At 39.5% G+C, this 25,778-nt stretch overlaps 1 protein-coding gene across 2 annotated transcripts in view; it reads right to left on the bottom strand.

Moving 5' to 3' along the window:
* Positions 1-25,778, bottom strand: part of MEGF10 (multiple EGF like domains 10) — a 220,299-nt gene that overhangs the window by 138,385 nt on the left and 56,136 nt on the right. Inside the window, exons 2-5 of one of the 2 annotated variants that reach the window (XM_061625273.1) lie at positions 24,272-24,405; positions 21,312-21,413; positions 18,878-18,978; positions 12,412-12,504 (exon numbers count right to left, since the gene is read on the bottom strand). In XM_061625273.1, coding sequence (XP_061481257.1) covers positions 12,412-12,504; positions 18,878-18,978; positions 21,312-21,413; positions 24,272-24,387 — 412 coding nt within the window. In that variant the 5' untranslated portion in view covers positions 24,388-24,405. The remainder of the gene's footprint in view (positions 1-12,411; positions 12,505-18,877; positions 18,979-21,311; positions 21,414-24,271; positions 24,406-25,778) is intronic. The other variant, XM_061625282.1, reaches the window with a different exon arrangement.

Below are 25,778 nucleotides of genomic sequence, written 5' to 3'. Positions count from 1 at the left end.
AACTTCAGCAGCTACAGACGAGTGGCAAATGTTCCATTCCTGGGCAAGATCTTGGAACGAGTTGTTGCTAGCCAGCTCCAGGTGCTATTGGATGAAACCGATTATCTAGATCCATTTCAATCGGGTTTCAGGCCTGGTTTTGGCACTGAGACGGCCTTGGTCGCCCTGTTTGATGACCTATGTCGGGAGAGAGACAGAGGGAGTGTAACTCTGTTGATTCTCCTCGATCTCTCAGCGGCTTTTGATACCATTGACCATGGTATCCTTCTGGAGAGGCTCGCGGAGTTGGGAGTTGGAGGCACTGCTTGGCAGTGGTTCCGCTCCTACTTGGCGGGCCGTCTCCAGAAGGTAGTGCTTGGGGAACACTGCTCGACACCGTGGGTTCTCCAATGTGGGGTCCCGCAGGGTTCGGTTTTGTCTCCCATGCTTTTTAACATCTACATGAAGCCGTTAGGCACGGTCATCAGGAGTTTTGGAGTGCGTTGTCATCAGTACGCTGATGACACGCAACTCTACTACTCCTTTTCATCTTCTTCAGGTGAGGCTGTTGATGTGCTGAACCGTTGCCTGGCCGCGACAATGGACTGGATGAGTACTAACAAACTGAGGCTCAATCCTGACAAGACCGAGATGCTGTTGGTGGATGGTTTTTCTGATCGGATGGTGGATATATATCCTGTTCTGGATGGGGTTACACTCCCCCTAAAGGAGCAGGTTCGTAGTTTGGGAGTTGTTTTAGACTCTTCCCTCTCACTTGAGGCTCACGTAGCCTCGGTGGCATGGAATGCGTTCTACCAACTTCGGTTGGTAGCCCAACTACGTCCCTATTTGAGTAAGGAGGACCTTACATCAGTGGTACATGCTCTTGTAACCTTGCGTTTGGACTACCGCAACGCGCTCTATGTAGGGCTACCTTTGAAGACAGTTTGGAAACTTCAGCTAGTGCAAAATGCAGCGGCCAGATTGCTAACAAGGACCAAGCGGTCCAAGCATATAACACCTGTTCTGGCTCACCTGCACTGGCTTCCAATATGCTTCCGGGCCAGATTCAAAGTGTTGGTATTAACCTATAAAGCCTTATACGGCGCGGGACCACGATGCCTGTTGGATCACCTCTCCCGATATGAACCCGCCCGTACACTACGGTCTACTACGAAGGCCCTCCTCCGGGTTCCGACTCATAGGGAGGCCTGGAGGGTGGCAACAAGATCTAGGGCCTTCTCAGTGGTGGCCCCCGAACTGTGGAATAGTCTCCCCGAGGAGGTGCGCTTGGCGCCGACATTATTATCTTTCCAGCGCCAAGTTAAAACCTTCCTCTTCTCCGAGGCATTTTAATTTAAATTAATTTAATTTTAATTTTAAATGTGTTGTAATCTGATTTTAGATTTTGTACTTTTTATATGCTCTGTTGTATTACTGTGTAATTTTATTGTATTTTTTGTTGTTCACCGCCCAGAGAGCTATTGCTAGTCGGGCGGTATATAAGTTTAATAAATAATAATTATTATTATTATGTTTTTATTATATTGTGAGCTGCCTTGGGTAGGCTAGCCCAAAAATAAATAAATAAACAACATAAAAGAGGAGGTACCAGAAGCCTTAGAAGTACTCCACTGGGTTATTTATTTTTTTAGTGTTCCAAACAAATATTCAAAAAGCCCCTTAAGACTTTTTGACTGCTCACTTGGAACACTGAAAGAAAGCTCCAAGTGCTTTCTGGATATGTGGGAGAGCAACTGCTCATTCATAATTGGAGAAGCAGCTGGACAGCTCAGAAGGTGCTTAGCTGCAGAAGGAAAAATTGCTTCGGAGGTGATGTGGAACAAGGAATCAATAAGCAAGGAGAAAGTAACGCACCCCTGACATCTCCTGCCCTGAAAATACCTCAGGAAGCAGCTTTTCCTGTACAGAAAAGGCTAATCATGTTGCATGTAATGTCTTAATTTACAATGAAATATTACTCAGTGATACAGTTAAGATACAACATTTATTTAAAGTCTTTCAAAAATGATTTAGAGTTTAGTGAAATAGCTGTAAAAAGTTGGACACAAAAAACAGTAAGCTTTAGCTTGCTTAGGTCTGAGTTGGGAAGTATCCATCAGTTTTTTACAAAATAATAACTCACACGATCTGAATCAAAATGCTCTGAGAAGCAAAGAGTTTCCTAAGTCGGTTTCATTAAGAATGAAATCAGTTGTAACCATCTCCCTTTTCTTTAAATATTTGGAAATAAACACATCAATCAATAGTCTTTCAGCTTCATGAACAATTTTCCCCAATGTAATTCTGACAATGTGTTGCGTTGATTCAGTAGCTGCAACGGATAGCTTCAACTTGATTTATGTCCCGTTCAAATTACATTGATTATCTACAGCATTCACTCAACCGAATGTTAACTCTTTTGCTGAAAAGAGAATATTTTGTATGTTTATAGTCCTTTATACCATGTAATGTTTCTTTTCTGTTCCATACCATCACCCTTAACACATTTTCATCAAAATACACTTCAGGCAAACACTCAATATATGATATATGATAACAAGTTTGTCAACGAAATATCAGATAGAAAAAAAAAAAGCCTGAATATCATATTTTGCCTATGATAATTTTGGGACCAAATAAGGCATGCCATATTCTGATGCCCCTGCTAAATTTTCCACTCAAAGCAGATATTTCATACATGCGAATATGAGCCTACTAATGTCACAAAAACAACTGTTTACCATTCCCTGGGCATAGCCAATGCAAAACAAAAAGTCATAGAAGAAATTGTTCACTGAGAGTTGCTTAGAGAAAATTGTGAATGGAGTAAGAAGTTTAGAAGAAGCAATGAGGTCAAAATACAGTGAGATGGTTGCTGACCTAAGAGAGAGCATATGGTGTGTAAAGCACAGATTGGAAGGGATAGGAATAGATTAGAAACCATTTGATCATGAAAGGCTAGGAAAGCACAAGACATTGGTTGGTTCTGCAAAGGCTGAAAAAATAAAAGTCTCTTGTGTTGCTGTGAAGTGGTTTGAGGTCCTCGTTCATAGCCAAACTATGCTTTGTGGCAACCATAGCTTGCAAAGTTAAAATACAACAGTAAACTACAGTTTGCTGCTAATAAGAACCAACAGTTCCTCATGTACAGACAAAGGGGATAGAGGGAGTATATTAGTCCAAATACAGCTGAATGTAGAATATATTGCTGTTTCTTTGATGCAGGAGCGCAGACAATCAGGAAGCTCACAAGATGATCACATCCTTCATTTTGTATTTTGCATGTCATGTGTTCTTAGTCTTACATGCAATCATATGGTAAACAAAGAATTCACTAACAGAGCAATTCTAACCCACAATCTACCAGGCTTGAGGGGGTTCGAATGTAGTGGAGGTTTCCCTGTGCCTGACTCCACTCAGCTCTGCCAGGCTCTGCTAGTAGGCCTCGAACATCATAAAGGTCCCCACTACATCTACCAAAAGTACGGACAGGGGAAACATTTCACTAGTGGTATCCTTGCCAACAGTAACCAGCATGAACACTGAAGGGAGAGGTGGAGCTGGGCTGGGCAAGGATACTCTGTATCCTAAAACTAATCTGGTCCTTTCCACTGTGGAACTCTGGAGCTGGTACAGGAAAAATCAGCAGTTTTACTGCCCGCCCCCTCCATTTTGGTCAGCTTGAGCAGAGAGCTATGGGTGCAGTGGGACTCTACCACTCTGTTCACTCCTACTACTCCAGTTGGAAGTTGGGAATACAGCCTAATGGAGCAATGCAATATTTTGAATAAACTGAAATAGTCATTAAGGAATTGGATCATACTACAGATTATGAGACAGATCCATAACTTGCTTTTCTGACTTGTGTGTGTTTGCAAAAACGAAAAGACAACTGCAGGAGAGCAATAGTCAACTTGTTGGGGAAAGGAGTGCTTAAGCGTTCCCCATTAGATTGTTTTTCCCAATCAAAATCCCTTTCTCCCAAGCTGCTGTTTGCCCTGCAGGGGAAAATTCAGGTGCTTATATTTTTACACTTCAGGACAAAGAGCAACTGGGGGTAGGAGAAGAGTGATTATTTTGATCAGGAAAAAAAAGGTGCAGAGGAAACAAAACACTAAATACACCTTCCTCTGCCACTACCCAAAAGCAAACGAGGCATACTGGAGCTGCATTTCATTTCTGCTATACAAAACAAGTTGGGAAATCCAATTATGAATCTTGTACATAACAGGTAACTCGGCCAATATCTGACAATCTCCTCACACAGTGCTAAGTTCAAAGCTCAGTCAGGCTCTCACTACATATTAAATCACATCAAACTTCTGGTCCCTAGACTTCCTGTATGCTCTTTGCTCACTTCCTTTTGCTCTGCTTCAATTTTCACAACAACATTTATTGAGCCTCTTAAGGCTTTCTGATGCAGCTCTCAGCTTGTACTGCCACAGCAAAACCTTTTACAATGTCAAGATTAGTGCTAATAATGCTCTGCTGTTGCTTACAATGCTTACCAAATCTTATTCAAATATGTGGAAACTGGATAAAAAAACCTGTGATAAATCCAATGAGCTTTCACGAAAGAAGGAAATTAACGATTCAACAAGAAGTTTAACATCATGAAAAAGATGTTAAAAAGGGGGGAGAATGTAGTAAAAAAGATAAAATCAAGGCCATATCTCAGAACAACAGGAGCCTTGCAAACACTTGAGTTAGCGCTACACCCCACATGTTACACCCACATATGCAACTGTGTATGCCCTGTTCTGCTGATTGTATACATTCCTTCCTGCCTGGTTAAGATAAGCCTCTCTGTAAGCCTTTGTGATCTGCAAAAACATATAAAAAGGGAAGGCAGGAAGAAGGGGGCAGCGGCTCATGCTTCACCCATCGTTGTGGAATGTACAGTATGTGTTTTGCCCTACTGCAGTAGTATTTGAATAAACGCCTTGAACTCGCCGCTACTTGTGGTCTTTTCTCTACCCGAGAGAACCCTGTAAGTTTTTACATCACACTTCTATCAGATTGTGTATCACTTTATTTAGTCACCTTTTCCAGGTATGTTTCAACTACAGCTTGGGGTTTATTTAAGCTGCAAACCTATCACATCAACCTGGAAGTAAATCCCACTGAACATAGTTTAGGATTTATTTATTCTGAGGAAACATGCATATGATTGCACTGTTAGATCAGGAAAATGGTGCAAGGAAAAGCCTAAAACACCTCTCCCCCTACCCCACATCTCTAACTAAAAACAAAGACCCTACTGGCTGCTTTAAAGTAATAATGTAATGTTGGAAGATATGGTCATGAATTGAACACAGTGTGTGAGTAGTATGGTGCTAACTCTTGTTACTTTTAAAGAGAAACCTGTTGAACTCAGAACTTTACTTGCTATCCACTATATTAAACAGTAATTTACCACTAAAATCCTCCAAAGTTCATCTAGAAAACTGATAAGCAACAGAATACAAAGAAATCAAGGGGAGAGGGAGTTTAAAATCAAAAATTGCTTTCTGATGAAAATTATACGAAACTTGAAAAAATTATATGAAGATTGTACTTGATGACTTAAAGAACTGATGACTAGTGGATAACAATTACATAACAAGAAAATAGATATTAAGAATAACTGCAAAATGAACCCATATAATTTTTTAAATATCACATTATCAGGATGTGTGAAAATGATAGTTGAAGGTTTTCTTGAATTAATCATGGATCTTTTATCTGTTGCAAGAAAAAATGTGCTTCAAACTGGATAAAAGCAACTGCTCATCAGTTTCTGAAAGGCCTGAAGCGATCTGAACAACTGAATTTATGAGTGAACCAACGTTTTTGAAAAATGTGGTAATAAAGAAGGAAATAACTTTACTGAAAAATGGATGTTTGTCATAATCCGACAAGAAGTGTTAGGATAACAATGTTCAGCCTTGCTTAAAAATATGTTCCCAAGTTAATTTTTTAAAAAGTTTTAATGATATATATGCTATGAACCAATTACAGATGGACAGAGATTAGATCTGCCTTGCACTATTTTCCTGATCTCCCAGTATCACTCATTCATTTCTTTGGTGAGAATTCCACCATTGCTGTGCAATGAAAAACTTTGTTTGTCAACACAGATGAGGAAATCATGCATGCCTTACAGTTCAGACAATAACAAACAGCATAACTCAAATTATGCAGGCTAAAACTGTTCTTTCATTTTGGAATGACTATGGACAATTCGATTTGCAGCAAGACAATCCAATAAAGGCAGCGTCTCATTCCTCTTTTGTCTGCTGGGAAATATGGATGTATGCCAGGCAGCCCAGGCCCCTTCTTCCCAAAGCCTACCTCAACTGCATGTGAACAAACACCCCTTGAAGTATAATTATTTCAGAAGAAATATTTTTAGCAGCAAGTTGGCTGTAATTAGTATGCACAAACGTTTTACAGGGGATCTCTAATATTCCAGGGGAAATCTCAGTTCCAGGTACAGGCTCAGCAACGAAGGCTCTTTCACATGACTTCTATAGTGAATAGACAAGCACACAATATTTGCACTATTGAACCTGATGACACTAGCAGCAAGTGGCACATGAACAGGCAGGAACAGAAGAAAGAGCGTAGCACTAGCACAAATAAAAGGAAGAGGAAAATTGTTATGGAGAACATAGCAACAAGAATTCATTCCCCCAAATACAATCAGTGGATAATTGCATTTGGTTAATTCACTACACTTTTCTTTGCTTTGTATTAGAAAAGCAAAAAGGGGGGAATGAAAGCCCCATTTGCATGTCTGCAAATGCGTATTCTGCTTCCATTGAGTTCAACTTAATTCATCTATGGCTTTTACTCAGTACTTTTTTGGGGGAGTGTAAAAATGAGATGCTGGTACTAATAACTTGGGAAAAGTGCTGTGGATGCCTGCACAAAATGGCTGCCATTAGCAACAAAAAAAGAGGTGCCAGTATTCATTTCTGCTATTAAAAAAGCTCTGGTTTTACTAATACTTAAAGTCTCCAAGATAAGAAAAAACATGAAAAATGTATGTGAGAACTCACTTTTAGTTTTCTTCTAGACCTTCAGGCAGCCAAAACAGACAAACAACTGCTACATCAATGCTAAACATTCGTAGTTATCACCATTGCTAGATTAACATCCCATTCTAAATACTTTCCTGAGAACATATTGTAGGATTGATCCATTGGTTGGATTGTGCCGGGTTTGGGGATAATTTCTGTGGGTTGTATCCAAAGTTGCTAAGTCAGTGTCCCATCAGCGCAAGGATTTCTGTTTGTGCAATGGGACTGTCCTCCTTCCATTCCCTCCCATGTGCCCCCTAAATCTCTTCTAGGGATCCCAACCCTCTAGAGCAGATTTCAGGAGGGTGCAGTGCACATGTGGGGAGGAGAGAGGGGAAAGTCCCACTGCACAAGAGGTAATCCTTGCGCTGATGGGACACATTCGTTGAATACCACCCAGTATATTAACTGTGGCTACAGTGATTGGGTGGTAACCAGCTTTAATCATACTCCGAGTAGACCCATTGATAAGGCTACTCATGTGTAAGTGACAAAACAACAAGCAATAAACTGTATGATGGCCAATTAATGTCAGTCAAGTGCTAGCCACAAGGACTTATGTAAATAGCACTGTGTGAATTCAGCAAGTGATATTCAGGTTATAGTGGAGAAGTGTCTTTTTTTCTCACCATAGCAACAGAACTAGTATGTGCCCTTCCTATATTTATCTGCATTACAAGTATACAAGGAAGTAGCATTTTACACAGTGAGCTTAACAAAACAAGTATGGGGATTTTTATCAATAAACTAGACCTGAAACACAGCACAAGAGTTTAGCCTTGCCATTTAAATTGAGAAAAAACAGTAAAAGTTGCCTCTTGGTTAGGGTTGCCATATTCCAGTTCCACAAATTTGGGTAGCTAATTTGCATATTATGCAAATTATTTGCTAATTATGCAAATTAGGAATATTAATATTGGCCAGCTTTTGTTTAGTTTTTGTGTCTAGTAATTACCACCAAAAAGTAAGGGAGGATGTGAGGAATCTTTTTTTAAAACTTACATTTTCAGCTTTAAATGCCTAGACTATAGTTTCTAACACTATGGAATATTTATTTATTTATTAAGAGGATTTATATCCTGTCTTTCCACTGTTAAAAAACGAGCTCAGGGCAGCTTACAAACTTAACAAAAAACAATAAAAATACACAATTAATATAAAAACATAATAAAAACACAAAATAGAAACAAACATAAAACAAGCCACTGCAGCAGGATAAAAGTCCAGCATAAAACAAAAAGCTAGCAAAACATCAATTAAAACCACTACATCTTGCAACACAGATACAAATCAAGATTTCAATATTATCAGTTTAGTCAGTCATCTTATCTAAAGAAAGTAGTGTCTGAGCATATAAGAATGACTTTCGTACACTGATTCTCACATACCAGATCAGGGAAAGGAGAGACACAGCCTTCTATCATAAAGGCTGGAACTTGATGGACATTTGAGTGCTGGCACCTCTTTTTTAAATAAATAAATAAATAAATAAATAAATAAAGTGAATTCTAGAGACCTGGCAAGCTGTGCTAGTAGTAGACAGGGCAGCTGTTCTATTCCTATTGGACTTAATGGGAGGGAAAGGTTGCACCACCACCCCTTGCATTAAATAGATAAATTCTGTCTGTGTGTATGTATACACATACACACATCCATCTCTGGGAAGGAAATGAAGTAGGGTGATCTTTGGTGGAAAGATGTCTGCCAGTAATTTTGAAGAAGAATATGTATAATAAATACTTTTTATCCTTTTTCGAATTGCTGAACAGAGGCTCTGCCAGGCAACAGGGTGAGTGAGGCTGTATTCCAATGCAACTTTACATGGCAGTAAGCACCATGGGGTGGGTGGGGACAGGGCTAAAAATGCAAATACTAATACCTCAGACTTTTCTACAGGGAGGTTTGCTTTTATATTTTGTATTTGTTCAGGGGAGGGAGCGCTTGGTGGATTCAAACCCCTTTATTCCATCCTCCCATTGCAGACACTCCCATTGCATTAAGACACATACCCTGAGACACAGAGGGAAATGAGATGAAGGCTGATTCTCCTTGCTGACTCAACCAGAAAGTCTATGGATAAGGGATAGAGCTATATGTGTTGATCAAGTGAGTGTCATGGCCCCGTCAGAGGACTCCTCAGATGAGGACGACTCAGGAGTAACAGCAGCAGACCCAGGAGCAGCAGACTCAGAAGGAGACACGGAGGAGCCTCCTGAGAATCCAGCTCCTTCTCCCCCTCAGCTGCAGAGCACCCCAGATACAGCAGAGGCCCTGCAGCCAGACACAGACAGTGCACAGGATACTCCCCCCTCACCTGCAGAACGTAGACAGCAAAAGGTCAGGCAGAAGAGGGGCAGGCCTGTCTCCTTAAGGCCCAAACGCTGAGGGCTCACACCTGCTGTCAACCCTGCTCTTGATAAGGCACACCTTGGCTGCAGCTTGTTGCTGACTGCAATGTCAGGTGTGGCTTGTGTGTTCCTAGTTTCCTGGCACCCTCTTTTGGACTGACCCCTTGGCACTTGATCCCGGACCTCTACTGACCTCACTTCTGGACTCCTGACTCGGCAAGTATGCTTCGGACAAGCCTGGCCCTTATCAGCTCCCCTCCTCCTAGACCTGGCAGATTTATGGCCAGACTGCCGGCTAAGGACTTTGCTTCCCTGCCAACCACCCAGGAATTTCCAGCCCCCCACCGGCACTGCTGACGCAGTGTAGAGCTGACAGTGAGCATGTGCAGTTTCCTAAACTGTCTAGATCAGCCTTTCCCAACCAGTGTGTCTCCAGATGTTGTTGGACCACAACTCCCATCAGCCTCAGCCAGCATTGCCAATGGCTGAGGCTGATGGGAGTTGTGGTCCAACAACATCTGGAGGCACACTGTTCGGGAAAGGCTCTAGATTCTACATATGCAACAGGCAGACAAGCAAAACTTGATTTTCCCAGAGCAGCTGTGGTGTCCTGCATTGGCTAAGAACAATGAAAGGTGGGAGTAGGCTGATTTCTCACAAAACGGGCAGAAAACTGCCTCCACATTTTGCCTTGTATCTCTGGATCCACAAGAGCTAGAGACTTGCTTTTTTAAAAAAATGAAAGCTGGGAATCTGGGCCACCTAATCAGCTAAGTGGGCACCGGGTAGCATGGCTATAATCCGGGTAAAACCTGGCTAACCAGGCACTATGGCAACCCTACTCTTGCTTTATATTATGTTTGTGAATTAAACTCAAATGAATATATGGGTTATTTTAAAAAGACTGATCAGACAGTATTAAATAAACAATGTGAAAGCTTAAATCGCTACAGGTCCTCATGCAGTTTGAAGGTTTCCTCAAACTGCAATATAGGAGTTGGCTAAGGCCTGTTGATGGAATGCAGCCTAAAGACACAAATCTTCCACTACAAGTATGCCATTTGGGAGTTTTCTGTTGCATGTAACAATACCAAATCTATTTTAAAACCCTTTCTAAGTACTGCATGTCATGGTTTAGTATGCAACAAAAAAGCTGCATTTTAAGACAGATCCACACCATATGTTTAAAGCACATCCAACACACTTTTAAATCACATGACTTCCCCCCCCCAAACTCATATGAATTGCAATTTGTTATGGTTGCTGGCAATTTGTAGGGGAAAACAGTTCCCAGGATTCTAGCAGTTTCAAAGGAACTTCATCACTTTGAAAACAAAGAAAATAAAAACTGAAAATAGGACTTTTGTTTATTTATCCTTCAAAACAGCAATCTAAATATACCCTACAAACAGTTACAGTAGTTCCATACTGCCCATGCTGTCATGCAGAGGGTACTTAGCATCAGCATAAGTTACCTTGGTTTACTTAAAAAAGAAAAGTCTGAGAACTGGACATTTTTATGCCTCTTTCTCCAAGGTAAAAGTGTTAAGCATCCTCCACGCTAAGGTGATAACAACTTAGGTGGTTTTATCTGTATACCTAGAAATCTTCTCTTGATCTTAGTGCTCTAGTTTACATACATTTTTTTAAACTATTTATTAAATTTATGCAACAAAATGCAAAAGCTTTCAAGAAAATGAAAGATAAATGGGGAAACAAGCCAGAAACATTTCCAACTTAACCCATGCAAACATTCTGTATGTATATAATTGCCACTCCTAATTCAAATCTACATATAATTTGTATCTGTCTTTCTTTCTTCAGAACATTGTGAATCCGTAACATGTATTGGGAAATAATCCATATCTCCTACAATGTTCAATAAAAATTATCCATGTTTACAAAAAAAATGCCCTGTCTTTGATTTTGTTCTCTAGTTCTAATAAAGAAATATGTATAATCCCATATTTTATTATACCAGTATTTAATAGATGGTATAGTAGCTAATCTCTATTTTCCTGCATATAAAATTCTAGCGGCTGCTAACAAATAAGAACCAATTCCAAATTATCTTACTCTAAATAATTTATATTAACACAACAACAACAACAACAACATGTTGCAATGCAACGGAACTTCATATCCCAAAATTCTTTTCACATGATCCTTTATCCTCTCCCAAATTGGTTTGCCAGATCACACCTCCACCATGTGGAAAAAAAAATCCCCTTCTCTTTTTGGCATTTCCAGCATGCGGCCAGATAGTTTCTATTTATTTTATTTATTTTTGCAGGGGTAATATACCATCTAGACTTAATTTTAAAGTTCTCTCTCATGCCCATATTCAGAGAGAACTTATGTGCAATTAACCAATGCTTTTCCCAAACATCCATTTGTCTATTTTCTCTGATAGCTAGTCCCATTTTACGATGTAGTCTTTGACTTGTTCCTGCTCTGTATCATATATAAGTAATACTTGATAAGATTTTTGTGAACATATGTTTATTTTTTATTATTATTATATTCTGAAATGCCATAATATCTTATTTGTTCATAACACAACAAATTTGAAAATATCTGAACTATGGAGGATTCATTACCGGCATCCTTTTTGATTTCTAAACATGAAATCATATTTCCCTGAATTAATAAAAAAATTCTAGTGGAAATACTTGCAAGTTTGAAAGGGTATGGTTGTTCAAGCATTTTTGTTGTAACTGAACCTTTTCACATCATCTACCCAAGTGCATCCTGTTCAAAACTAAGCCCTGTGTATCGGGAAACAAACTAATGTAGAGTTTTTTCTGGTGATACCTGGCATTTCCTAATTTAATAAAGAGAAAACAGAGAGAAACTGAGTAACACAGACAGAGAGGTCATATGCCTTCATGTAAATCAGATATGACTTTTCAGACAGGCACTGGGGAATCCTGGCACAAGTTATTAGAAGTCTTCCTGCAAAGAAGGGTAATAGAATAGACAGAGCACCAGACAGACAGCAGCAGATGTAGACTTACCACTGGAGCAGTTGGGTCCACCCCAGCCAGGCTCACATTGACAGGTGTTTGGAGCAATACAACGGCCATGGATACATTTATCAGCACAGTGAGCTGTCAGAGAGAGAGAGAGAGATCAGGAACAATAAAAATCATGAATTAGAAGGGGAAAAACCTACTGTATACTTTCCACAATCCAGCTGTTTTCTACTGTCTCCAGTTTCTCTTAAAAACAAAGAAATATTTAGCATATTTGAAGTTTTTCATAACTTCCTCACATTTACTGGGGTTTTTTATATCCATAGAATGTCCTCTCCGATTTCATCATTTTGGCAGGAATTCCACCATGGCAGCTCCAACTTTATACATATATCTAGTTAGGAAAAAGTATTTCTTTGAGTTTTAGTGACTCTATTTTACCAACAGTGTACAAAAAATAGCTTTGTAGACCAATCCTAATTAGGTCCAGGGAGAACCACAGCAGTGGAGTCATCACCTCATCTGAAGCCTCACTGATACCTGCTGGTTAGGGTGGAAGGTGGGGTTAATTTTTTATCCATCTTTACTGTGCCAGTTCCCTTGGGGATTCATAGGGCGTTGGATGCCACAGATCCGTGGCCTCTTGTGCCCTGTCCCCATAATGCCCCATTTCAGAGCTTTCCCTGGCTACCTTCCACTTGGGCCCCTGCCACAGTACAGCCCCCCTACCATCAACGGTTGCACACTCCTCTTCACTGGTGGAGATGTGACTTTATTGTATCCTAACTACCTTCCCCCAGACATTAACATCCGGGGAAGGGTAGAACTGCAGCCTTATTTGCCTTTTCTTCTTTTATCTTTTTTGTTACACAACACACACAACTGATATACACCATTTATTTACAAACAGCTTATTTTTCTTTCCTTAACTTCTGATATATCAGTAAGTGCTACATTACTTATGTTTCTTATGTTTCTTAAGTTATGAAGATATAGCCAATACATATGCTTACTGCATTACTGAATGCTCGCTGCATTCAGAGGTAGAAACAAGAATAAAAAGAGAAAAATAAGCAAAAGAAAGCTTCTATTTTAACACTGTAGACAAAGATTACAATGATGTAAAACGTGAAACAATAGCATCAACTACTATTAGCATGCCTATGGACAGATGCATTAAATATATTTTGTCTTTCCTGAACTTCATTGCTTTGAGTCTCTGCAACTGCTCCTGGTTCTGAACTCACAATCAGTATTGCAGATAATGTTGCAGTCCAAAAAATAGCAAGGGATAAAACCCCTACCTCTCTATCTTTTACTTTTTATAAGGAGTTAAAGGGGCAAGTATTAAATAATTTTGAATACAAGTACATAAAACTGAAAGGAAGTTTGGTAAAAGTAAGCAATCTACAGTAGACACAACCCTCTGTCACTCCCTTTTCCCTGGGTCAATATCCCATCTTCCTATCATTCTCCCCATTGTCCTTTCTCTCATTTCCTACTGTAGCATTCTATGACAATTTTAGAAAAATAATGCAAATCTGCATACAGTAGGGCCCCGCTTATATGGCGGGTTCTGTTCCGGACCCCTGCCATAAAGCGGAAAAGGCCGTAGAGCGGAACCCCATTCACTTTAATGGGCCGCGTCACACGAAAATGATGCGAAAACAGCGCAAAATGGCGCAAAAGGGGAGAAAAAACCCGTATCAGCAGAATGCCTTAAACCGGAACGCTGTAAAGCGGGGCCCTACTGTATTAATCATGCTTCTGAGACCATGACATTCTGAAGATGCTGCTTTAATCAAGGGCTACATTATTAAAATTTAGTCTTCGTGTGCTAAGAAGCATAAAAAATAGCACAGCTATTAGGCAGATATGTCACACACTACAAGCAGCTGTAAGAATATTTATGTTTAGATGGGGTTCAAACACTTTGAGAGTTTTAGCAAGGTATAAAGGGATGTGTCTGCATCATGGCTTACCAGGAAATTTTAAGACCAGATATAGGAAAGGGTTACAGTACAGAGCTTAGTGCACTGTACAGTGCAATCCTATATATGTTTACTCAGATGTAAGTCCCACTACATTCAATGGGGCTTATTATTGCAATGGTGAGAGGACTGCAGCCGTAAAATCTAGTTTGCTGTGAGGAATATAAGGACATGCTGGATCAGGAGGCTAGCCTGTCCAATATTATCTAATTGTCTGTAACAACATAATAAATAGTTAACAGTTTTCTCAAGGCTGAGAAATTACTACTAGGCATAAACAGCACTGTAAACAGCATTATTGCAACTCTTGATGAGCAACTGAACACATGAAGCTGACAATCTGTATCATCTACCTGGTCTCGTATTGGCTCTCCATGATCTTGGGCAGAAGTTTCTTCCCATCACTGCTACTGACCCTTTAACTGGGGACCATCTGTTAGGTTCTCTTTTGCTGAGCTAAAGCCCCACCCTGTATAAATGTCTGAGATACATATAGTTAGATATTCCTGCTTACAGCAGACCATATCAATAAGATCAATTCTGTTTGCAGATCATGTTGTCTTTTGCAGGTGGTAGTGACTTCAGGCTTTAGGGAGCATGTTTCTCTTTTGCTGATACTACTGGGCTATGCTGGTTAGTATGCCATTTGAACAGAAGGCCAAAATCCTAATGCCTACTTAAGTATACAGTATATGGGAAGGGTAAGGGTGAACTGGTGCCTCCTGTAGAATGCTAAGTGACTTATAAGGAGCATAAATGGCAGTAGCAGTAGGACAGTGGCTTCAAGTAGTCATCCCTTGGTTAGTTTCTAGCCCAAAGGTTGGTGAGCCAAATATCATCATTTAAAACATCCACAAGATGCAGTTTTCTTCAACAACGGCTATTGCCAGTAAAAACAGAAAATAACTTATTCTATTTTTATTTACATGACCACCATGAAAAGTAAGGTATGATTACTAGAAGCCAGAATTAAATATTTTAATCTACATTTACTACATTTTCATTCTAGTTGTTTTCTGCTTCTTTTGCTATTATTGGTGTAACTCCCTCCTGCTATTCCACCATGGCTATTAGGCCATGTAAATGAGCAGAGACAGCAGGAAAAAAGAACTCCGCAGGGAAGCTCATCATAGATGCTTCCCTCCCTTCCTCCCATCTCAAACATGTGCAGTCCAACAACCTATAGAGACATCCCACTCCATCTCTGAGAGCGGGAGAGAAAGAAAAGCCAGAAACCAGCCATAAAACTGCCGCGTGCACCCAGGAAATAAAGTGGTTTTGTTTTATTTTTTTGAAATTATAAGCAGATGGGAGCATTAAGGAAGGTGGACCTGGAGAATAATTCCATTTTTGTCATATCCTTCTCAAGGCCAATGTTAACAGAATCTTAGACATTTATCTCCATCCCTTCCTTTGCATGAAGAGGCCATAGTTTGTTCCCTAATGCCTGTGAAAGCCACTGTCCACTTACACACTAGGATCTTCCTAGCTGACTGACAGCTGAAGAAATAATCAGTGGCTCTTCTAATCCTGGCACCAGAAATGCTAGACAGGAACTTACAACTGTCAACTGGAGCTGTCAGTCAGAAAAATTATGCATCCATCAGCATTGGCACTTCCAAGAAAAAGGAATTCAGAGAGGGTGAATTAAAATACAGCCTTTTTAATTACTTCCAAATCTGCTTGCTGAAGTGAGGGCAAAAGGACATGCAAGTCCCCAAAACACCTGCACAGAAAGGTCTACTATGGACAGACGTTTGGACTAATGCAGCAGTTGGTCTTGCTCCTTCAGAATTCATTTCTTTGGAGTGCCATAATGAAATGAATCCTAAAGCTGTATGAAAGTTTACTGGCAACTCCAACACAACGTCAGCCCTGTTTTTCTGTCTCCACTTAATAATTTCAACTTTATATGTGTAGAAAAAAATTAGAAACTGTTGTAGTTAAATACACTAAGGCTACATCCTATACAAATTTACCTGGTAGTAAATCCATTTGAACTCAATAGGGCTTCTCAAGTATATGATTGCTACTTTTTTTTTTAGTCTTCCAATTTAGATGTATTTTAGAATGGCTCTGCTTCCAAAATAGTCACTTTCAAATTAATATAGGCAGTACTAATGCTGAAGTGTACCAGATACCTACCATAACATTTTCTTTGCTATCTGAGGAATAACAGCTGCTGTCACCCAGCATATAATCCCAATAATGCATTATACATAATACATTATTTCTGAAATTGTATGGGTTTGGCATGGTAATTAGCACTTCTAATTGAATTCCTAAGTAACTTCCAGCTTTGGAAAGTTAGTATTTATTTATTTAAGATTCTTGATCATGTTTTGTTTTTTAAAAATATTTTAATTTTTATATTTCGCCAACAGGTAACAGCTAAGAACAGAAAACAACATAAAAACAAGTGCAGATTTCATATTACCCAGCAAAAATTCCAAAAGGATGTAAAAGAGCAAAAAGACGGAAAAGTTAATATTATTTTCAGATATTTGTGCCTGTACTGTAGTCATACACAATATTAGCTGTTATTCCAAATAAGATATTGGATAAAAATAACAAATACTTTTAACAACAAAATACTTCTTCTGTCTTTTATTATAAGCCTACTCCAAAGCTCCATGAGAGTTCACATATGAGCTTCACTTACTCTCACATGTTAGAAACAACTCCAAACATGCATACTACATAGCTGAACTTAGGCACATGGCACTGTGTGTACTAGAGCTCTCAGACATGGAAAAGGGCTGCTTGACTAGGTTATTTGTGTGAAAGATATATGATATTCTGCCAGAATAGATATCAACTTCCCTATCAGATATCAATTTGCATTCACCAAAAGCTCATTTCTCATTATCTGGGCATCATGTCCTGAAATATCTGCCCTTATTGTAATCTTTTTTTAAAAAAAATCACTACAGGTAGGTTGGAATTGCCAGCTGCCGTTCTGGGGCAATCAAGTGAGACAGGGAAATACCATCATTTATCAGAAATAATTGGAAATCAATGATGAAGGCAGAGGACATCTTAGTCTGAACCATACAAATATGCAGTTGCTAACTAACAGCCTCTGTTAGTGCCAGCAATAAATGCCAGGAACGGCAGTCAGCAATTGCTCACTTGCATATTGTGAACCGAAGACAGCCCCTTTCTCCACTCCTGCCTCCCATCAGTTAGGGCTCATCCAGACGACTGCAAAATATGTGACACGCCGTGATGTGTGTTCATTATTTTTCGGTCGTCCAAATGACGTCTCGTGCTGTTACGCATTTTCGCGGGTTAAATCCGCTCCTTGCAATACTGGCAAAAATGCGGTTTGCTGTTTAAAATCGGGAATAATCTGCTGTGCCTTCAGGAGTTAGGATGCAATACCGCAAACTTTACAGCTGATGGGCGGTTCTTGGGCATTTCCCCTTGCCCCTTCTCTTCATTCCAGCCAATCATGTATCTGCACTTTTGTGCATGTGCGAGAATAAGCCGGGAAAATTGAACCAATCATTGCAATGGTGGGGTGTCGGTGGGGGGGTCTGCAACTACTGCGCAGATGCATTTTATTTTTTGCCAGCCTGCAAACTGGGCGGCCACTCTGGGTGAGATCTGCAATGCACAGCAAGCGAGAAAGGGGGGATGGTCGGTTTCACGCCTGCCTCCGAATGCCTTCTCAATTTCATTCTACTTGCTGGGGTTTTTGCTTCAAATCAGAAAAGCATACATTCGTTTAAGTGTAATATCGCAAATGCAAACAACAGGGCTTCTGGTCGGTTTCAAGCCTGCTCTGGAAAGCTTTGTCAATTTCATTCTCGCGGGAAGGAAAGGGAGAAGGAGGGGGGGGTGACACATTTCTTGCTTTTTTGGAGAAATAAGTGCATTGCCAGTGTGTGTATCTCGTTAAATATCATGCAAATGCAGACAAAAAAAGGGCTTCTGGTCGGTTACAAGGCTGCTCCAGAAAGCTTGTGAAACCGACCAGCAGCCTTTCCTTCCCAAGGCGAGAACTCCTTTACAGGCTTATTGTGCTTCGTTGCAAAGGGGGAGAGGAGCATACATAATTTTTTTGCTGACCAATTGGTTGATAGGGGGAGGTTTAAGAGGCGGAGCTTGAAAAAAGCGAAAAGAATGTAGGGGTCTTACCGCTGCGTGTGTGGGTGCAAAAAAGCATTTTTTTAATTGGGAAGGAGCGAACTAAAAGGCAAAGTGAGGACTATCAGATGACAAACCGAATATGGAAACCGTGGATTATCCCGCTCTGTTTGGATAAGCTCTTACTGTGTGTGCTTTCCCTTCAATTACCCCACAGCAGCAGCCAATGATATCTACCAGCAAATAATTGCACTCTTTAAAGACATTTGAGTTCTCAGGAAATGCTCTTTTGGATTCCTGTTCTTGGACATCAAATACTCACAAGAAACTCTAATATACTTCATAAAGACCCACATGTATGCAACTGAAATCTTCATTACTTAAGTAAATTCTGATGTAATAGTAACAAAAACAAATTTACTTACGGATGCACATTTCTCTGTTTTCATAAAATCCAGGGCAACACTGAGATTTCCGTCTGTACATAGTTTTTTCTCCATGTCTATAGGCAGTGCGGTAACTGATTCTATTAAAATACATGAATGTAAAATTTGTTAACGAATTCTAGAATATAACCAACCATGGATATGTAGGGATATTGTTAGCCTATAAATCTACCCTCTTTTTCTTTTTCTACTGAAGTATTCATATTACTGATTCTATAGATTGCTCAACTATTTCTAAAACTATCTTGGACTTTCAGATATAAATATAAACAAGCTGAATATTTACTTATTTATTTATTTCAGAATTTATGAACTGTTCTACATTTAAGAAACACCCAAGTGGTGTACAGAAATAAAATATAAAGCATAAAACTGATCATAACACAGTATTAAAATATAGAAACTAGCAAGAATTAAAAACAGAAGTGAAATACGCTAAATTGGGAAGGTTTGGGAGAAAAAGGTTTTCAATAAACATTGAAAATGATGTTCCTGCCTTCATTGGGGGTGAAGTGGCCTTACCCCCTTCTTCCCTGGAAAGAGACTAAAGGTGGTCTCTCCGAAAAGGAGGGGGCTGGCAGAACATGTGGGCCAGAATATCCAGTTAGAAGGAGTGATGTAGTCTCCTATTTAGGACTGCTCTATTCCTTCTTCTCCCCTCTTTTCGCATTGCAGTACCCACCCTACCTCCCTAACTCTACAGTGTAGGCTTTTGCAGGTCACCTTTTCTGGGGCTGAGTAGGATTTTTTGGGGACCTCTGACTGGCACTTGGAACTCCTCTTTTTCACCTGCTTCACACTATAGGATCTCATTTGTGTTGATTTGGTTCATTTGGTCCATTTGGCTTTCAGTGCATGCAGGTGAGTGAAAGAAAGGCCTGATTTGACAGCCACCATTATTGGGTCAGGATCACTCTTAAGTCATAACCAACAGCCTGAGGCTTGGGGGAGAGGACTTGGGAGTGCCTGGCGCGCACATCTTGGTAAATGCTGGACAGCAGGGCCCAGGTGCGCATGTTGGGTTCATATACCCAGGTTCTCTTAACAAGGTGGGAGAATCTTTCTGCAATCCTTGGCTGAGGAGCCACCAATGCAGCTACTAATGTGCCCAAGGACATGGACAGAAAGATTCCTTCATACTTGTTAATTCAATCTCACCTGCCCACACTTATTTAATTTGCTTAGATTAGAAAGAAAAACTAGATAAAATTGCTACAAATTGTTTGGGAGATTCAGAGTCTTAAACTGAGCTCGCTGATGGTAACTGAAATTCTTTTATATTATTGGTTGCAATAGCAATTTGTTCTCTGTATACTTCTACATACCTCTGTATGTTTTTACATTTTTAATGTATTTGTCATGGCCTTTGGCTAGTACAATAAATTGGATTGACTTGACTTATTTAATTTGCTTATCTTTTTTGCAGATCTTCCAACCATTATATTTAAATAAGTATGACCCTTCCACTAAATATATGTCTCTAAGTTTTTCATAGTGTGTTAGCAACATAACATTGTTGTGGCTTGCTTTACTTCTAAGGAATGAAATTCCAGAAAAGTGGTGCCACAATGATAAAAGCACATGCCCAAGCCACAACATGCGTTCTGCACCTTCAAGAGGTCTTTATCCACAGATCTAAGTGACTGGAGTGGTATATAGGAAAAGACACAGCTCCTCCTAGTCCAGAATCATAAGAGGCTTTATAGTAGTATCTACCCCAATATCAAATTGGCAGCCAGAGGTGTTACAGGTTGTCGAAAGTGTGCCCCAGAAGGCCTACATATTTCATTGAACCAATGATTTGTAGAAATTCAAGCTAATAATTAAATATTAGGTACACATAAACATGGTGAAGCAAGGATAGCATAGGAGGAACACATTCGAACATATATCCCTGAGTAAAGAAATTTGCCAAAAAGTAAATTTGAAGTGACCTCTTGTCTATACTGTTCAACAAGAAACATTTTTTTAAATGGCCCATTCTCCTTAATTATGGCTCAACCAACAAGATCCATCAAAGTACACGGCAGGCATGCCACATAAATGCTTGACAGAATCTGTTTTCAGATCACAAAAACTGAGTAAGCCACTGCATCAACATTACACTTCTCTCCATTAATTCTCCAGAGGAAGAGAACATCTTTTCACACAACTTCATCACACGATCTTCGATAGCCTAATAATCCTAGCAAAATACACAGAGAACACTTGAGAGGATTATATATCTCATTATATGCCCACATTATATGCCCTATTATATGCCCACATACAAACTATGGTTTTATCCATAGGATCTGATTTGTGTTTGATATACATCTTATTATAGATTCTTTTTAACGTGAAACAATCATTAATTACCTACAAAGGATTATTCTAACAAAGCAATATAAAAAAGAACTTTTCTTTTAATCACCTGTGTTGTGTGCATTTAAACCAGTTCAGAATGTCTGTACAGCTGGTATAGTATATTTGATCAAAAGGGTGTGGATAGGATTCTTGCACTGTAACAGAATAACTGCACAGAAACAAAAGAAAATCATTAAAGCGTGTACTCTATTAGAACTACTGCTAAGCTGAAGAAAGTACAATTATGAGGGAATTAAAGATAAGGGTTTATCAAAGTTTCAAATATATTATCAGTTCAAGTAAACGCTAGCTACATTTCAGATAAAAACGATCAATTAGTCTTAAGACATTTTTAATCAAGTATTTTCTGCTTACTACAGGTATATCTTTGATTGCAGAAAAGTATTGTAACTGATGAGGACAAATGACAAACTTTTTTCTTTGGTACATACCTCAGTACATATCTATGTAAAGTGTTTTGTCACTGTCCAGAGAGTGCCTATTTTCAGTCAATGTCTACAGAAGGAGTTTTCCACTTTCCTGGGCAAATGTGTTTTCTTCCCTGTCACCATTTGTATCCAGAAGTCTCCCAACACATAAAGATGGGCAACTTCAGCAAACATTATAAATGTATTGTGAGCCAGAAGGCTTTTTGCACAGGTGTTCATAGTTAATAACTTTTTAACTTTTAATTTCTTTTAACTGTTTTTAATGTTGTATTTTAAATTGTTGTGACCCACACTGAGGCCTTAGGGTGTAGGGCGGGCAGTAAATCACATAAATAAATAATAAAACATCCATTAATATCACAGATGTGATGCTGCAGTTCAACAACACATACAAATATTCTTATTATAACAATGACCTTGAAATGGAAAAATTATTTGCACCTAGAAAAGCAACCTTGACATGTAAATATGAAATGTAAGAATGGAAATCTTGCTTCTTTATTTACAGATCTGTAGCAGTTTGGTCATGTGAAGTTTATCTGGATTTTTTTTCTTTTTTAAAACAAATAAATCTAAAACTAGAACTGCCACCCTGGGTTCCTACTGGGAGGAAGTGCACATTATTATTATTATTATTATTATTATTATAACTTAATTTAATAATAATTTAACTTAATTTAATAATAATAATAATTTAACTAAGGTTCATCTCACTCCTGTGCTAACATACTAAAGAAATAAGTACCAGTGAGTTTAATAGGACTTACTCTGCGGGCACAGGGGTGAGGCACTAACTTGGTATTCTGATCATTCTTAACTCACTTAGAGTCTAGTTTCTCAAAAAAAAAATCTATCTCAATTCATTTGTAATTATCCTATAGGACTGCCAAAGACATAAGCAGTGTTGCCTACCATCTATCCTAGTATAACTGCTAGTGGTATGGTAACTTTCCAGACTGTGGTTTTTTATGTTCTTCCCTCTTGCCACACCCCTGGATATGGGAAGACAGATGAAAGATTACTAAATTTAGACATAACCACTAGTAAGACTTGTATTTTTTTTATTTACTTGTTCAAGCAGATTGTGTTACTATTTGATAGTTTTTTAACAAAATAAAACAAAGAATGCTCTCAATTAATCTACCCAACTTTAAGGGCTAGATCTAGACCTAGTTGTGCTTAGAGAAGACCTACTGAAATCGTAGAAACATACGTTTAGACAAATTTAAATCCTATTTATTTCCATGTGTGTACTCCTAAACACAATTAACTCTGGATCCAATCATATATTTCTCCAACATCCAACAAATTTCTCAGAGGCCTAATGTGAAAAGGCACAAAAAAAATGTAAGGCACAAAAATAAAACAATAGTAATAACAGCTTCTGAATTTATTTTTGCAAGCTTGGTATTGTGCCAAATAAGAAGTGGGGTGCCTCTGGGCTAGTCATGAGCCTTCAGGGGGTCCCGTTTGGCTCCTGAGGCTATCTTCCCCCAATCAAGCCTACCTGCCCATCAGCTGACATCACTAGTGATGTCAGCTGATGGGTGGAAGGGCAGGGTTTAATCCTGTGCTTTGGCACAGGGATTAAAACCCTGTACAAAAGCACTCTTTGAATCACCTTGCACACGTGAGCTATTTCAAAGAGGATGTTAAGAGACTTTAAGACAGCTCCTACACTCCCATTTTCTTAAAAGAGAACTAGGGGGGTTTCTTAAAACCTTTTCCAAGTCTCCCCGTGCTTTCCTTTTAAGTGTCCAACTTGGAAGAGGCTTTTGCAAGTCTCTCCCCCTCCTTCCGTTTTAAATCCCCAATTTTGGGGGGCTTAAAAGGAAAGTGCAGGGAGACTTGGAAAAGGCTTGTGCAAGTCTTCGTTTCCCTTGAACTCCCTGATCTCATAGACTTAAAAGTGAAGTATAAGGGATTTTGACAGGTGGATGGTCCTGCCCTGCCCACCTGTCAAATTTGGCCTGCAAGGCAGATCCTGATAAGAGGTTCCCATCCCTGTGCTAAATATTCACCCCAGTGCTTTTTATGCATGTTCAGTTCATTGTATACATGGGAACTCTAGTGACTATACAGTGCTCCTGTACATGTAATTCCCTTATCCATTTAAGCAAAAGAGACAGCTCTATCCACATGCCCCTTTTTATGCACAGAGCTGCCCTCTTCCTTAAAATGAAGGACATACTGCACTGACATTTATAGCTATACATTGTGTATTTCTGAATTTCCTGACTCCTTTTCCCATAAGAAAATAATTAAACTAACAAGTTTTAAGGTAGGTTTTAAAAGCTTCATAATTACACCTGGATGGCTTCCAATAAGGATAATTATACTCTGAATATGCAGATTCTCCCACTGAGTTAATTTGATTAAAGGTATCCATTTATAGTGTTATAAGGGCTTCTGTTTATCTTCTGGATATCTTTTAACGTACAATGTATAATTGGCTCACTGTTGCATTTCCCCCCTATATAACCACTTTAGGATATAGACTATACAAGTTTGCTCTGAAGCTATTTACACTTTAAATAAACATTAACTACCATGGCTCTTCTATTAGTATATATGTTACCTCTCCCAGTGGCTACAGACATTTGGATCCTCAAGATTTAGGGATAAAGTTGTAACCATCCAGTAGTACAAAAGTAGGAGAGGGAAAGGGACAAACCAGTCCAAATAAAGAACCATCTTTTCCACACAACAGCCCTGTAAGAAAAGAGAAAACAATTGCTAATATTATTGTTAGGTACTTCTTCTGCCTATATCAAGGCATGAAAACCATTCTAGGTACAACCAGGGCCAGCCTTGCAATGCAGGAAGAAGCAACATGCTTCAGTTGGCACTATGAGGAGTGGATACACAAAAATTGCAGTGGCGGCTAGTGCCTTCTAAAACTGGTGGGGCTGTTATGAGGTCACAGGGACATGGCCAATGAGGTCTCAGGGGCATGGCTAAGGTCTGGCTTTCTTCTCATCCTCCTGCATTCAAAGATTCTATGGATGCTTAAACTTTGCAGTTTTACAAATAGAACCTGAAGAAACTGACAAATGCCTTAATTTGGTTTAGAAAGGGTCAACAAAAGACAATAACATTATCAATAAAACAAGATGAGCATTTATATATATGTAAATGCAGTGGTTAGAGCATTGGACTAGGATCTGGGAGAACCCACTCAGCCATGAACAACACTAAAAAGTCTTTTAAACAACTCTCTCCTTCTGCTTGCACGAGCACACACACACACACACAAACAGTGGGCACTCTTTTCTTTCAAGTTACATATGATTAGATGCAAAACATCAATCACATACATACACAGAGTGATCCATTTGGGTCCTGCTTTTCCCTCCTCCTCTCCCCCCCCAACAGTCAGCAAAAGGCCCATCAGCGTCAGGACCAGGGCCAAGGCCTACCTTCCCCTATTAGTGCCAACCTCCTCCTCTCTGTCCAACAGTCAGCAAAAAGGCCATCAAGACCAAAGCATACCCCCCCGCACCACTCTGTGATTTTTTCCCTTGCTTCCCATGCAGCAACATACACACACACACACACACACACACACCTACTCTGCACAATCAAATACTGAACTCACACAGAAACTTTGCTGTGGCTTTCAAAGGCTGTCTACAGTAGGGCCCCACTCATACAGCGGGTTACGTTCCGGACCCCCGCTGTAAAGCAAAAACCGCTGTAAAGCAGAACACATTGACTAACATTGACCAAAATGGCGCCTGATGGCCAAAAAACATCATAAAAGCAGAACAAGCGCTGTCAAGCGGGGCCCTGCTGTACTGGGAAAGAATCATACTTCCTGTTGCTTTAGCCGGCCACTTGTAAAGCAAGGGAATAGCAACATGAAGAGTCAATGCTGATTGCAAATGCATGAATCTGATTGGCTCAGATTGAAATACATTGGGGATAGTCCTGCCCTGATGCTATGGAACTCCCAATGCATTTCTGAGGGCCTCCTTCTGATTGGTTAGAGATTATTCTATGGGAAATAAAAAAATGTTTTTGTTGTTGTTATGTGCCTTCAAGTTGATGATGACTTATGACGACCCTATGAATCAGTGACCTCC

The sequence above is a fragment of the Rhineura floridana genome, chromosome 1 (assembly GCF_030035675.1).
Source record: "Rhineura floridana isolate rRhiFlo1 chromosome 1, rRhiFlo1.hap2, whole genome shotgun sequence".
NCBI lineage: Eukaryota > Metazoa > Chordata > Lepidosauria > Squamata > Rhineuridae > Rhineura > Rhineura floridana.
This window is presented reverse-complemented; position numbering and strand designations above follow the sequence as displayed.